The 16,315-nt window shown below is 36.9% G+C and overlaps 1 protein-coding gene across 4 annotated transcripts in view; it reads left to right on the forward strand.

The window, feature by feature from the left end:
• Positions 1–16,315, forward strand: part of REV3L (REV3 like, DNA directed polymerase zeta catalytic subunit) — a 190,888-nt gene that overhangs the window by 103,733 nt on the left and 70,840 nt on the right. For all 4 annotated transcript variants that reach the window (XM_036871281.1, XM_036871282.1, XM_036871283.1 and 1 more), the window contains exons 12-14: positions 6,939–7,081; positions 7,723–11,890; positions 15,188–16,101. In XM_036871281.1, the coding sequence (XP_036727176.1) occupies positions 6,939–7,081; positions 7,723–11,890; positions 15,188–16,101 (5,225 nt within the window). The remainder of the gene's footprint in view (positions 1–6,938; positions 7,082–7,722; positions 11,891–15,187; positions 16,102–16,315) is intronic.

A 16,315-nucleotide genomic window follows, 5' to 3' on the forward strand; every position in this document is an offset into this window, starting at 1 on the left:
TGATATGATTTCAGTTTTCTCAGATTTACTGAGGCTTACTTTGTGGCCCAGTATGTGATATATCCTTGAAAATGTTCTCTGTGCACTTGAGAAGAATGTGTATTCTGTTGCTTTTGGATGGAGTGCCCTATATATATCAATTTAGTCCATCTGGTCTAATATGTCATTTAAGGCCTGTGTTTCCTTACTGGTTTTCTGTCTGGATGATCTGTCCATTGATGAAAGTGGGGTGTTAAAGTCCCCCACTATTATTCTGTTACTGTCAATTTCTCCTTTTATGCCTGTTAACATTTTGAGGTGCTCTTATGTTGGGTGCATATATATTTGCAATTGTTGTATCTTCTTGGATTGATCCTTTGATCATTATGTAGTGTCCTTCTTTTTTTTTTTTTTTTTTTAATTTTTATTTATTTATTTATTTATTTATGGCGGTGCTGGGTCTTCGTTTCTGTGCGAGGGCCCCCTCCAGTTGCGGCAAGCGGGGGCCACCCTTCATCGCGGTGCGCGGGCCTCTCACCATTGCGGCCTCTCCTGTTGGGGAGCACAGGCTCCAGACGTGCAGGCTCAGCAACCGTGGCTCACGGGCCCAGCCGCTCCGCGGCACGTGGGATCCTCCCAGACCAGGGCTCGAACCCGTGTCCCCTGCATTGGCAGGCAGACTCCCAACCACTGCACCACCAGGGAAGCCCCTGTAGTGTCCTTCTTTGTCTCTTATAACATCTTTATTTTAAAGTCTATTTTGTCTGATGTAAGTCTTGCGACTCTGGCTTTCTTTTGATTTCCATTTGTGTGGAATACCTTTTTCCATACCCTCACTTTCAGTCTGTATGTGTCTCTGGATCTGAAGTGAGTCTCTTGTAGGCATCATATATACAGGTCCCGTTTTTGTATCCATTCAGTCAGTCTGTGTCTTTTGGTTAGAGCATTTAGTCTGTTTTCATTTAAGGTATTCATTGATATATGTTCTTATTGCCATTTTGTTAATTGTTTTGGATTTGTTTTTGTAGGTCTTTTTTTCCTCTTTCTTTTGTTCTCCTGTGATTTGATGACTGTCTTTAGTGTTACGTTTGGATTCCTTTTTCTTTTTTGTGTATATATTATAGATTTTTTGTTTTGGGGTTACCATGAGGTTTTTGTATAGCAGTCTATATACATACGTGCTTATTTTGAGTTGCTGAGCTCTTAATTTCAAATGCATTTTAGATACACTCTATTTGTACTCTCCTCCTGTCGTGATTACTATTTTTGATATTATATTTTACATATAATTGCTTTATGTATACCTTAACTGCTTATTGTGGATACAGATGATTTTACTGCTTTTGTCTTTTAAACTCCCTACTAGCTTTGTGTATGGATGATTTCCTACCTTTATTGTATGTTTGCCTTTACCAGTGAGCTTTTCCATTTTGTCATTTTCTTTTTTCCAGTTGTGGCCTTTTCTGCCTAGAGAAGTTCCTTTAGCATTTGTTGTAAAGCTGGTTTGGTGGTGCTGAGTTCTTCTGGCTTTTGCTTGTCTATAAAGCTTTTGATTTCTCCATCAAATCAAGGAACTTTGCTGGGTAGAGTATTCTTGGGTGTAGGTTTTTCTCTTTCATCATGTTTAAGTATATTGTGCCACTCCATCTGGCCTGCAGAGTTTCTGCTGAAAAATCAGCTGATAGCCTTATGGGAGTACCCTTGTATGTTATTTGTTGCTTTTCCCTTGTTGTTTTTAATATTCTCTCTTTATCTTTAATTTTTGTCAATTTGATTTCTGTGTATCTCAGTGTGTTCCTCCTTAGGTTAATCCTCTATGGGACTGTCTTTGCTTCCTGGACTTGGGTGACTTTCCCAAGTTAGGGAAGTTTTCAGCTATTATCTCTTCAAATATTTTCTCATGCTCTTGCTCTCTGTCTTCTCCTTCTGGACCCCTGTAATGCAGAAGTTAGCACTCTTGATGTTGTCCTAGAGGTCTCTTAAACTGTCCTCATGTCTTTTTTTTTTCTTCTTTTTTCTTTTTTCTGTTCAGCAGCAGTGATTTCCAGTACTTTGTCTTCCAGTTCAGTGATCCATTTTTCTTCCTCATTTAGTCCACTGTTGATTCCTTCTTTTGTTTTTTTCTTTTCATTTATTATATTCTTCAGTTCTGTTTGATTGTTCTTTATATTTTCTAATTCTTTTTTAAAAACTTCTGATTTCTCATTATCTGCATCCATTTTTCTCCTGAGTTCTTTGATCATCTTTACAATCATTACTCTGAACTCTTCCTCAGGTAGATTGCCTATCTTCACATCACTTAGTTCTTCTTCTGGGGTTTTATCTTTTTCCTTCATGTGAAACATATTCCTCTGTCTTCTCATTTTGTCTAAATTGCTGTTTGTAGTTTTATGTATGTGGTAGGTTAGTTATGTTTCTCGACCTTGGAGAAGTGGCCCATTGTAGGAGATGTTGTATGCGTCCCAGCAGTGCACTCCCCTCTCATCACTCAAGGGCCCAAGTCCAGGTGGTCCCAGGGTAGCGTCTAGTCTGCATTTGCGGACTTGGTCTTGCTTGAAGTGTTCTTGCTTCTGGTGTCTGCCCCCTGGTGTGTGAGGCTGGTCTAGAGGCTTGTACAGGCTTCCTGTTGGGAAGGGCCAGTGCCTGCCCACTGGTGGTTGGAGCTGGATCTTGACCCTCTGGTGGGCAGGGCTGTGTTTAGCAGCTCGTCTAGAGGTGGCTGTGGGCTCAGGAAGTCCTTATGCAGCCTGTCTGCTGATGGATGGGGCTATGTCCCCACCCAGTTTGTTGTTCGGCCTGAGGCGTCCCAGCACTGGAACCTAAAGGCTATTGGGTGGGCCTAGGTCTTGGTGCCAAGATGTCAACCTCCAGGAGAGTTCACACAGATGAATGCTCCCCGATATGTCTGCCACCAGTGCCTGTGTCCCCAGGGTGAGCCACAGCCACCCCCTGCTTCCCCAGGAGACCCTCCCAGACCAGCAGGTAGGTCTGGCCCAGGCTCCTATCAAATTACTGTTTTTGCTCTTGGTCCCAGTGTGTGTGAGATTTTGTGTGCACTGTTTAAGACTGAAGTCTCTATTTCCCCCAATCCTGCGGAGTTTCTGCAATCAAGCCCTGCTGGCCTTCAAAACCAAATGCTCTGGTGGCTCCTGTTTCCAATTGCAGACCTCTGGGCTGGGGGAGCTGACATGGTGCTCAAACCTCTCACTCTAATATAATTATTCTCCAGTTTGTGGGTCCCCCACCCAAGGGGTATGGAATTTGATTATACTGCAAGTCTGCCACTCATACCCAACTCACTGTGGTTCCTTCTTTATGTCTTTAGTTGTAGAAGATCTTTTCTGGTGGCTTCCTGTCTTTTTCATCAATGATTGTTCTGCAGTTAGTTGTGATTTTGGTATGCTCGTGAGAGGAGGTGAGCTTAGTGTCCTTCTACTCTGCCATCTTGGCCACTCTCCTTGGCAGTGTGTTTTTCTAAATCAGTTTCTTGTGAGGTTGATTGGTTTGAGTCTGCCCCTGAGCTGTATGCTCTGTGTGTGGAAAAAGCTGGGCCTCTGAGCTTAAAACACTGAGTGTGCCTCTACTTCAAACTTGTGTAGGCAGTACTAAAACTTCTAAAGTCTGTTTTTGAAAGATGAATGAGATTAACCTATATATCATATTTACACACATATATATTACATATATACATATATAGTATTATAAATATATATGTAATGTAGCTCTAGTTTCTCAACATTATCTAATATAAAAAAATAAAATTTCTGATACCATCTCCTGTTATCTGAGTATATATCAGAACCCTCTCTTCTATATTTTCACAGTACGCTCCTACAAAGAATTCCATTTTTATTCTGCGAGTAGGAAATTCCAAACCTGTGAAATAATTATTTCATACTTCCTTCCTAGTTTCACATACTCGGTTCCCTTTGCTGTCACAGTGTTAAATCGGTCAAAGACTCAGCTCCTTGACCTTTGAAGACCTAATTTTACCTGAGCCAGACAGAATCAATGTTCTATTTCCTGATAGATTTGACCCTCAACAGTGTCATAAAAGTGCCTTTTGCTGATATTTCCTAATCTGTTAAAAAAAAGGGGGGGTGAAAGACATACAATTTCTTGTAGCTATTCTATAAATTTTTTTGTCAATTTTTTTCTGTATAAACTTTATAAATCTTTTAATGAAATATCCTGTTCAGAAATGCCTCAACCACATCAACATCTTTTGGAGCGTAAGCAATCCTAAATGATAATAGGCAGTGGTATAAAATGGCTTTGTTCTTGTGTCTCTGGTTCTTATTTCTGTAATGACACCACTTTGCCTTCAACTTCTGGAAGTTTGTAACTTCAGTGTCATATTTAATTTGCTCTCCTTTACACCTCTATTTGTTGTTAAGCCTATCTAGTTTAAGCCTTCATTATTATTTATCTGGAATACTATGAAATCACTTTTTAACTGGTCTGCTTGCTTCTAGTTCTGCTCCCCTATAATAGGGGTGATAACTTACGATTATTAAATAAACACTTTGTGGGCACTTAGAGAAGCAGAGACTATCAAGACCTTTCATGAGTGCAAGTCGTGCTCTACTGCCTTTATATCCATTTTAAATATGGTTACTTAGAGAAATGTAATAATCATATTGAGTCTTAATTTCAGCCAGATATTAAACAAAGTCTTACATAGCATCCTTGTGGATAAGGAGTATACATGGTAATAGTGACTGATTAGGTGGGTTCACAGAGCACTTGCATGATTTTGCATTCAAAAACCACTTAAATGCTGCTGTGTGCCAAGTTTCATGCTAGATTGAATTCAGATTGTCAGAAACATTGGAGATTGGTAATTCATTGAATGACAAAATATAGATTCAAAAATATCTTGAAACTAAAAAGATGATGCCTAATAAAGTGTAGAGTCATAGGTTTTATGTTCAATCAGTCAGCTTCACAAATATAGACTAGATAGACCTACGATTCATTCTGGGCTTAACAATTTCTGTGGGAAGGTCATAAATTTTACTTTATTAAGAGCACAATAAATCTGTAGTGTTGTATGGTTGCCAAAATAGTGAATTTAATTATTGTCTACCAGCTGTACCTGGGGTAACATTTATTATTCTGACAGATTTTGGATTTTATTAGTAAAATAATTATAGTATTTATCTGATGTATTTAAATCTTGCTGTAATAAATAGGATTGCTTCTTTGATATTTTAGCTAAATTTGTTGACTGATATTTTTATTTGATCATGTGGCATTTCATGATGCATTTTCCTTACTTCCATTTGTTTTTCTTTTTCTTCATCTTTCATTGTTTTATTTTGATATTGTCCATTTGATTTTTACCTTCAACCTATTATTAGCATTTCTTCTACGGTTTCTTAGATTATACCTGGTTTAGCTATTTATACTTTCATGCCCATATTAAGTAGATACACATTCAAATATGTAACATTCTTATAAAATCACCATCTCCTTGTTCCCAGTGGTGCCAACATGTTTAAAATAATAGACCTGGTTTATCCCATGATTAATTAATGCTTGTGTGTTCATTGACTGGACCAATTCTGTGAAAACCACCCCCAGGTTAACCTTGAAAAAACAATCCTGAACATTTTATAAATGTATGTTAAAGAGAGATTGAATAATAGAAGTATATTGTCTAGAAAAGGAGTCATTTAATTCTATTGATACTTGTACATTTAATATTATATTCCTCCTGAGTACCATATTTTAAGAATACTGAAAAAGGAAAGGAAAGGGAAAGAAGAGGAAGAAAGCTAGAAGGATTTGTTAACGCTGTCACTTTTAAAGAACAGTAGAAAGAATAGATAATGTTTGGTCTAATTAAAGAGGAATTATGGAACAAATGATAATGCCTTCAAATGTTTTAAAGGTTATCATGTGGAACGTGGCACAGACCTGCTACATATGGCTACACAGGACAAAGGCAGGAATGAAAGATTTTTGTGTAATATAGGAAGAAAATTACTAACAATTAGAGCCATTAATAACAGAAAAGATTACCCTGTGAGACAGCAAGCCCTTTATACTGAGAATATAAAAGTGGAGATTGTAGGGTCTGTTAAAGATAAGATTTTCGCATTGGGTAGAAAGCTAGACTAGGTGACCTCTAATAACTCTTTCATCTCTTAAGAGTGATTTTAGGACAAATTGTGATTTGGGGAAGGCTTAATGGAAAAACTGTTCCATGTATAATAAAGCAATATTTTCAAATTTTCAGGACAAGTGAAAGAAAAAATTAAGGTATTGATAGAAAGTAAGTTTGCCCATCCAGATAGAAGGGAAAGTATCAAGCTAGGATCTAGTGAAAAATTTAAATCAATATGAGATGAAACTTAAGGAGAGTATCCATCTGGGTTTCACAGTCCATCTGCATTCCTCAGCAACCCTACTTTATAGCCACTGCTGGGATTGACTCAACACCTGTACTGCTTCCTTTCCTGTTTCTGATCCCTTTTATTTCCTCTTTCAGCCCGGACCTGAATACCCACTTGCCTACCTTTTTGTTTATTTTTTCCAATTAATAATGTAGTGATTGTGTATTTATGGAGACTTCTTAAAATATGCTAGGATGCCACCTTTTTAGAAATTACCAGGTTCTCACCCAAGCTGTTATGTGTATATCTAATGATAAGCCGAGGGGGAGAATATAAGGAAGAACATAATTAGATATGGTAATCCAGGATATTGTGGACCTATGAATACAGGAATGATGGTGTCTTCTAGCTCACATGAAATGGATTATAAAGTCTATTTACAATAACTTTTGGTAGGGCATGATACCAAAGCAAAGTAAATCTGCTTTTCTTTTTAAAGTTATAATTTTCAGATCCTGTTTATTCAGTTTTACTATTATAGGATCAAATTAGGCAAATTGAGTCGGACGTGCTTTTTTCTAATGCTCATACTCACTGGTGAATCTTAATATTCTCTAGATCACTGTGCAGAAATACCCATAGAAGCTCAACAGAAGAAGATGATTCATCTTCAGAAGAAGAAATGGAATGGAGTAATAACAGTTTGCTTCTAGCCAATCTTTCTATACCTCAGTTAGATGGAACTGCAGATGAAAATAGTGGTAAGTAAAGTACTCTACTTTGAGTATTTCATTATTTAGGGGCAGAAAATATATTTGATTTTGAAAAATATAATCACACTGTCTGCATAGTTGGCTAAGTGAGGGCTATGACAATACTGTTAGATTTTGTCCTTCTGCAGGATGATTTCTTTTGAGAGAATGTAGATATATGATTTTTTCTCATTTCTAAGAGTATAGCATTTATTAATCACTGATTTAGAGCTTTATAAACTTTAATCAGTTTATCATCATAACATTTAAGTAGCATAGGAAACTATAAGAAATATGCTCAGCTTATTTGAAGTGATAATGCAAAGACATGTTATTTTATGGAAAATTTTGAAGGTGACAGTATTTTTCCCCTTATTCTCCCAAAAGGCATGAATATTGATATCATCTATTTCTGATCAAAGAAATATGTGTTTAAAATAATGACTACTAATCAAATGTAACTGACTCTTGATTATTTAGATTGTGGTGTTATCCTAATGATAGGAATGATCTTTTTGTTGGGATAACTGTTTTAAACATACGAATTTAATTTCATATAATTTCTTTCATGGTGATAGTATCATGGTATGGGAAAATATTTTAAAAATTAAGAGTGGAAGTGAAGTAAATTCTTTTTTCCCCCATTTCAGACAATCCACTGAACAATGAAAATTCTAGAACCCACTCTTCTGTGATTGCAACAAGCAAGCTATCAGTAAAACCTTCCATCTTTCACAAAGATGCTGCTACATTAGAACCCCCATCTTCCGCTAAGATTACCTTTCAGTGTAAACACACAAGTGCCCTTTCTTCCCATGTTTTGAACAAGGAAGATTTAATTGAAGACCTTTCACAGCCAAACAACCTAGAGAAAAGTCTAGATCATTCAGTTGCTTCTTTTACAAATGAAAGCACTTACTCTGTGAAATACCCTGGGTCTTTAAGCAGTACTGTCCATTCAGAAAACTCTCATAAAGAGAGTAGTAAGACAGATGTCCTCCCAGTATCTTCCTGTGAAAGTAGTATTTTTGATTATGAAGAAGATATTCCATCTGTTACAAGACAAGTACCAAGTAGAAAGTACACAAACATTAGAAAAATTGATAAGGATGCCCCTTTTATACATATGAACCGTCACACTAACGAAAATACATTGGGCAAAAATTCTTTCAACTTTTCTGACTTAAATCATTCAAAAAGTAAATTATCCTCTGAAGGAAATGAAAAAGGAAACAGCACAGCTCTGAATAGTTTATTCCCTTCATCATTAACTGAAAATTGTGAATTGCTATCATGCTCAGGGGAGAATAGAACTATGGTGCATTCTCTTGATAGCATTGCTGATGAAAGTGGACTAAATAAACTTAAAATTAGATATGAAGAATTTCAAGAACATAAAACAGAAAAACCAAGCCTCAGCCAGCAAGCAGCACATTATATGTTTTTTCCCAGTGTTGTTCTTTCTAATTGTCTCAGCAGGCCACAAAAACTCTCTCCTGTCACATATAAACTACATCCTGGCAGTAAACAGTCCCGGTTAAAAATGAATAAAAAGAAGCTTGTAGGTCATCGAGAGAATTCTGCCGGAACTACTGAGACTGGATCCTCAAAAGATAATTGTATACAAAATAATCCTTGTAATAGTAATTCTGAGAAGGATAACATATTGGCCAGTGATTTAATTAAGGCCACCCGTGGAGCTTTTGAAAATAAAACATCTACAGACAGTTTTGTAGACTGTCACTTTGGAGAAGGAGCCTTAGAAACTGAGCAGTCCTTTGGATTGTATGGCAATAAATACACACTTAGAGCCAAACGCAAGGTAAATTATGAGAATGAAGATAGTGAGTCAAGTTTTATAACACACAACTCAAAAATTAGCCTACCTCATCCCATGGAAATTGGTGAAAGTTTAGATGGAACTCTCAAATCTCGAAAACGCAGAAAAATGTCTAAAAAGCTGCCCCCTGTCATCATAAAGTATATTATCATTAATAGATTTAGAGGGAGGAAAAATATGCTTGTAAAGCTAGGAAAAATAGACTCTAAAGAAAAACAAGTAATATTAACAGAGGAAAAAATGGAACTGTATAAAAAGCTTGCACCTTTGAAGGATTTTTGGCCAAAAGTTCCTGACTCCCCTGCAACCAAATATCCTATTTATCCACTAACACCAAAGAAAAGCCACAGAAGAAAATCAAAACATAAGTCTGCTAAGAAAAAAACTGGTAAGCAACAAAGGACAAATAGTGAAAATATTAAAAGAACTTTGTCTTTCAGGAAAAAACGGTCACATGTTATTCTTTCTCCTCCCTCACCATCTTATAATGCTGAAACCGAAGACTGTGACTTAAATTATAGTGATGTTATGTCTAAACTAGGTTTTCTTTCTGAGAGAAGCACAAGTCCCATAAACTCTTCTCCGCCTCGCTGCTGGTCTCCCACAGATCCAAGAGCTGAAGAAATTATGGCTGCTGCCAATAAAGAAGCAATGCTTTTTAAGGGTCCTAATGCACATAATAGCAAGACTGTTAATTCCCGTATAGGAAAAAATAGTCGAGCAAGAACGCAGGTTAAGAAATCAAAAACAAAGCTTGTTAATCCCTCTGTAGTTACTAAGAAAAGGAACAAACGAAATCAGACAAATAAACTAGTAGATGATGGAAAAAAGAAACCAAGAGCAAAACAGAAACAAAAAGCAAATGAGAAAACTACACCAAGAAAGCACATAACACTAAAAGATGAAAAACTAAAATCTCAAGCTGGTGCTGAAGTTAAGTTTGCGCTGAAACATCAGAATGTGTCTGAGACCTCAAATAGTTCTGGAGGCTCTCAACTACTTTTTAAACAGAAAGATGTGTCACTAATGGGCTCTGCTATAGATCATCCCCTTTCTGCTCCTCTCCCCACTGGAATTCATGCACAACAGAATTTATCTGGCTGCTTTTCTTCTTTCCTAGAAAGCAAGAAGCCTGTAGATTTGCAAGCATTCCCCAGTCCACAGGATGATTTGCATTCATCAGTTGTTTGTAGTTCTTTGGGACCTGGAATCTCAAAAATTAATGTTCAGCGGTCTCATAATCAAAATGCTATGTTTACTCTAAAAGAATCAACTTTGATTCAAAAAAATATATTTGACCTTTCAAACCATTTGTCTCAGGTAGCACAGAATACACAGATGTCTTCTGGTATCATGTCTCCAAAGATAGAAGAGAATGCAAATGTACAAAAAAACTATTTGTCGTCTCTTGGAAAGTTAAATGAATATCGTAATTCCGTAGAATCAAAGCCAGACCAGACGTATGCCCCTAATTTTTTGCATTGCAAAGACAGTCAGCAGCAGATTGTGTGCATGGCAGAACAGTCAAAGCACAGTGAAATTTGTTCTCCAGGAAAAGCAGCTTCAGAGGAAAGTCAGATGCCTAATAATTGCTTTGTAACTTCCTTGAGAAGCCCAATCAAACAAATAACATGGGAGCAAAAACAAAGGGGCTTTATTTTAGATATGTCAAATTTTAAACCTGAAAGGGTAAAGCAAAGGTCATTGTCAGAAGCAATTTCACAAACCAAAGCACTTTCTCAGTGTAGAAATCGAAATGTGTCAACACCTTCAACATTTGGTGAAGGACAGTCTGGACTGGCAGTTCTAAAAGAATTGTTACAGAAAAGACAGCAGAAAGCACAGAATGCAAATAGTATGCAAGACCCATTACCTAATAAACAGCAGCCAAACAAAACTATCTCTCGTTCCCTTGAGCATAACAAATCAATTAAACGAACACGATCAGTAACATCTCCAAGAAAACCTCGAACTCCCAGAAGTACAAAACCTAAAGAAAAAATTCCCAAACTTCTTAAAGTAGACTCTCTAAATTTACCAACCTCTGGCCAGTTGGATAACTCCCTATCGGATGATAGTCCCATCTTTTTTTCAGATCCAGGATTTGAAAGTTGTTATTCACTTGAAGATAGCTTGTCTCCTGAACATAATTATAATTTTGATATTAATACAATAGGTCAGACTGGATTTTGTAGCTTTTATTCTGGAAGTCAGTTTGTCCCAGCTGATCAGAATTTGCCTCAAAAGTTCCTAAGTGATGCAGTTCAGGATCTTTTCCCAGGACAAACTGTAGAAAAAACTGAATTTTTAAGTCATGATAACCAGAAGTGTGATGAAGACAAACATCATGCCTCAGATTCAACCTCATGGATTAGATCTGGTACTCTAAGTCCTGAATTATTTGAGAAATCATCCATAGATAGCAATGAGAATCATCGCCACAATCAATGGAAAAATACCTTTCATCCTCTAACAACTCGGCCTAATTCAATAATGGAGTCTTTCTGTGTCCAGCAGTCAGAGGACTGTCTAAATGAAAAATCTAGATTGAATAGGAGTTCAGTAAGCAAAGAAGTGTTTCTTAGCCTCTCACAGCCAGGCAAGTCAGACTGGATTCAAAGTCATACCAGAAAAGAAATGGGACAGTCTCTTGATGCAGTCAATACCTCTTTTACTACAATACTATCCTCCCCTGACGGTGAACTTGTAGATGCAGCCTCTGAAGATTTAGAATTGTATGTTTCAAGAAACAATGATATGTTGACACCAACTCCTGATAGTTCACCAAGGTCTACCAGCTCTCCCTCACAATCTAAAAATGGCAGTTTCACCCCTCGAACTGCTCACATTCTGAAACCACTTATGTCCCCACCAAGTAGGGAAGAAATTATGGCAACTTTGTTGGATCATGACCTTTCAGAAACTATTTATCAGGAACCATTTTGCAGTAATCCTTCTGATGTACCAGAAAAGCCCAGGTAATCAGAATTATTTTTTCCCCTTGGGTCACTCTGAATAATTATAATGTATGTAACAACATTTGGTACCTGACTACTACTTTTTTGGCTGTGATACTGTATTTGTAAGTATATCATTGTGAAAACAATTTATAATTATGGACATATTAAGAAAATCCACAAACTAGCTGGACGGTTGCACCTAGAGAAATTTATTTAAGTTGATCAGTGTTGGTCTTGGATCTACTATTATTTTGCACTGCGTCAACATTAAGGATTAGAGGCTCACTGTGACATGATGCCAAATTAAGGATGTCATAATACTTAATACATAATACTTATAAGAGTATTATAATTATCATTTTAAAGATAGTATTTATTTCTAAAATGGTAAACTTTCATAATTTTAAAAACTTCATTTTTTAAGTGTTTGAAAATAAGCATACATATGTTTTAAATACTCTTATGATATATCTCTAAATGAAGATTATTTTAAGTTGTTTCTATTACATACCACTCTCTTTTCATGTTGCCAACATCTTCAATCATATTGTTACTATTGTTAGTTTGTATAGTTATTAGGGGTGCAATATGGATTTTGGTTCCCCTTATCTCTTCTTTCTTTCAAGAATCTTTTCAGAGAAGTGGTAAACAGAGAGACAGATGCGCGTGCGCGCGCGCGCGCACACACACACACACACACACACACGGCCAATAGCAAAATCTGAAGGAATCACAGCACTGGCCTATTTGTAAACCAGTAGTTAAGTAGGTATCCTGTCCTGCCTGCTTCATCAAGATAGAACATATCTGATAAGAGTTAAGTTGGGGAACATGGCTTAATCCAGGAAGTTTAAGTGATGGCTTTTGGTCCTGCCCCTGTGTCTTTCATCCCTTTTCCTAATCAGTTGCAGAGAGAGGCAGTTCATTTCACACATCCAGTCAGAAGCAGAGAAGAATGGCTAGGACTGCTGAGGCAGACCCTGCTTAGTCTAAATGATGGAAAGAGATATGAAGTGCCAACTAAGGCAAGAGGCCACCCTGCATGTATGCACTGACCTTGAGCACCACAATGCTCCTGACCCTAGTGAAAGAGACAGTGAGTGCTGGGCTTTTTACCCGAAGATTAGCAATAATTTCTGCAGGAGTCCATTTAAGAAAGGGGTGAGAAAAAGTCATCAGAAATATAGAGTTGAAGAAGTTCCCTCCTCTAAGGACTTGAAGTGAAGGGCAGAAAATCCCTCCCCCTACCTTACCCCCGCACTTCCTAAAACACAGTTTTGCTGTTCTGTTTTGCCCAGTACCCACATGTGGCCTTTTAACATGAATGGAACTCTTTCTTTTTATTTCACTGCCAGAATATATGAATGTATAATCCTTAGACATTAGTTTCCATTATTTTGGAGGCTTTGACTTTACCAGTAGTGATTATGGTATATTTTTTCATTGATCTATATTTTCTTCCTCAGCCTTACACATCTTTTTAATTCCCAGTTAATTAATCATGTGCTAGTCATTTACTCTGTGTTGCTGTTAGTTGTTGTCCAACTTTGACACTTGTTCTGCGGCTGAAATAAAAGGATGATAGTCATGATATTTGAAAAACAAATTTTTTTTAATTAAAAACTGTGTATTCACTGTAGAAAATTTAGGAAGTATAAAAGAAGTAAAAATTGCACCATTTCTCTACCTAGTAACAACCACTATTAATATTTTAATGTGTTTTCTTACTTTTTTAAAGTATAGCTTTTATTTTGTTTTATGAAATGTTCTTACTGTAGTCACAATATTGCATTGAAATTGATTCACTTACCATTATAATGTAAACATTTTCTAAATTTGAGTCTGTTGAAGCATCATTTTAATGGCTGCATAATATTCTATCATGTGATTATTACTGGACAGAAAGGTTGTTCTCTGTTTTGCTACTATACATAATTATGTGATTAGTATCTTCTTCATAAAGCATTTCTTCTATTTTGGAATTTTTACTTACAGCTCTCGAAGTAGGATTACTGAAAAATTTCAGGCTCTTCATATATATTAATTACAACATGAGCTGTAGCAATTAGCATGCTGCTGACAGTATTCAAGAAAGCTGAACTTACCACACCTCAGCAGTTTTTGCTATTTTTTACTTCATTATGATCTCTGTATTATTAATATTAGAGTTGGGTATAGTCACATGACATGTGTACTCACTTCCTTCAATAGCAGTAATCCTTCTAATTTTTCATAAAGCTGCAAGGTGGGTGTTGGGAAGGTATTAGATCCTGATTATGGAGTTAAATAGTAGGGGCCAAAATCTTTCCATGTAAAGGGGAAAAGGAAATGTGGTAACTCTGGTGCTGCTCCTTCAGCTTCAATCAGAAAACAAGAATTCAGTTCATTGAGTTTTATCTAGAGAATGACCAGGTCATTTGAGAAATCATGCCCTATGAGAAGTAACTGAAGAAACTAAGAACTATCTTCATATCCATGAAAGAGATACCATGAAGAAGAAAAAGAGTTATTTTATGTCGCTGCAGAAGGCAGAAATAGTACCAATGGATATGTTGGAGAAGGAGAGAGGTTTAGCTTAATATTTATAATAACTGTTGGAAACTAAACCAGGTTACCTTTTAATTAGTGATTCCTCACATACACATACATTAGTAGCACTTAAATTGTGTGGGCTCTGCCAACTCCTAAGTTCTTATGTTAGTATTAAACCTTGTCATGTAAAAGGAAGAAAGAATTATGGTAGTTTACCTCAACTGTATGTAATTTTTTGTAATATTTAAGGGAATTTGGTAGGGTACGAAGATTTGTTTGAACTGACTGGCTTTGCTGAACTACTATGTACAGAGAGTAGAGAATGTAGAAAGAGGCTATAGATAAAATCCAGGGATATAGTCTCAGATGATAAACTCTTCCATTGTTTTTATCCTTATGTGGTGACAGTGGAAAATTATTTAAGATCAGAGGAAGGGAATCTGATGAGTTTGTACTATCTCCTTGAAGAAAAGAAGACTTCATTGGACACTTCAGACAAAAAAAATACCTTCTTTCCCTGGTATTGATGATACCTTCTGAAGGAAGTTAATTTAGTAGTCATATACCTGTGAGGAAAAGCATATTGAGACTAAAGATAGAGTGTACCTGCCTGCATAAAATGTGTGTGTTGGAGGGGGTGGGTAGGGTGTGGAAAAGGAAGAAAGAGGTGGGCATTTTTAAGACTACAAAAGGAACTTTTAAAAATTTCTAGGTTAAGGAGCTAAATATTTTGGTAATTGCTCTTTGAGGCAAAACAGTCGTTCTAAATTATGTTGTTTATAGGGAGATCGGTGGACGGCTTCTCATGGTAGAAACACGACTTCCAAATGATCTGGCTGAGTTTGAGGGAGACTTTTCCTTGGAAGGACTTCGTCTATGGAAAACAGCATTCTCAGCAATGACTCAAAATCCAAGATCTGGGTCACCCCCTCACAATGGCCAAGCAATGGTCAATAAAGGGTCAAGTAATAGCCATAAAATGGTTGAAGATAAAAAAATTGTGATTATGCCTTGCAAATGTGCCCCAAGTCGACAACTGGTTCAAGCATGGCTTCAAGCCAAAGAAGAATACGAACGTTCCAAGAAACTGTCTAAAACGGAGCCAACTGGAGTTGTAAAATCTGATGAGAACTTCAGCTCCTCAGTTAATCCAGATGACAAACCTGTAGTGCCTCCAAAAATGGATACAACTGCACACATACTCCCCACTACAGCACATACCAAGGAAGATGTTGATAATTCTCAGATTGCTTTACAAGCACCAACCACAGAATGCAGTCGAACTGCAAGTGAAAGTCACACGCTGCCACCAGTTGCTTCTGCAGATGATGCTGAGAAAGAAGAGGATGATGATGATGACTATTGTGTTGGTTATAGCTCCCCTGATTCTCCAGTGATTCCCCCTTGGCAAGAAGCAACATCACCAGATTCCAAAACATTAAATGGAGGTGACAGACCCTCATCACTAGTAGAGGACCTACATTCTCTGACTATTGAGAACTTCTTAAAGCCTGTAAAAGATGGTATACAGAAAAGCCCCTGCAGTGAGCCTCAGGAACCTCTAGTGATATCCCCAATTAATGTTAGGAAAAGAACTGGGATATGTGGATCACTTTGCCTTCATAGTACACCAATCATACAGAGAAAACTTGTGGAAAGGCTTCCTGAGGCAACTGGCCTTAGCCCTTTGTCAACAGGTAAGTTTACAAGTAACAAAGCCTCCGTAAAGCTTTTCAAATATTAGAAATGAAAGCAGCATTAGACTATGTAATGAAAATCAGAGCTTTTTAAATGAAATTTTAGCTCAGCTAATGAGATTATTATTTTATCATGTCTTGGAAAGACATCACATGGAGACTTTTTTATCTTTCTGCTGTGAAATATACTTAACATCTACTTCCATCCTATCTT

This window comes from Balaenoptera musculus, chromosome 12 (genome assembly GCF_009873245.2).
Source record: "Balaenoptera musculus isolate JJ_BM4_2016_0621 chromosome 12, mBalMus1.pri.v3, whole genome shotgun sequence".
In the NCBI taxonomy this organism is placed as follows: Eukaryota; Metazoa; Chordata; class Mammalia; order Artiodactyla; family Balaenopteridae; genus Balaenoptera; species Balaenoptera musculus.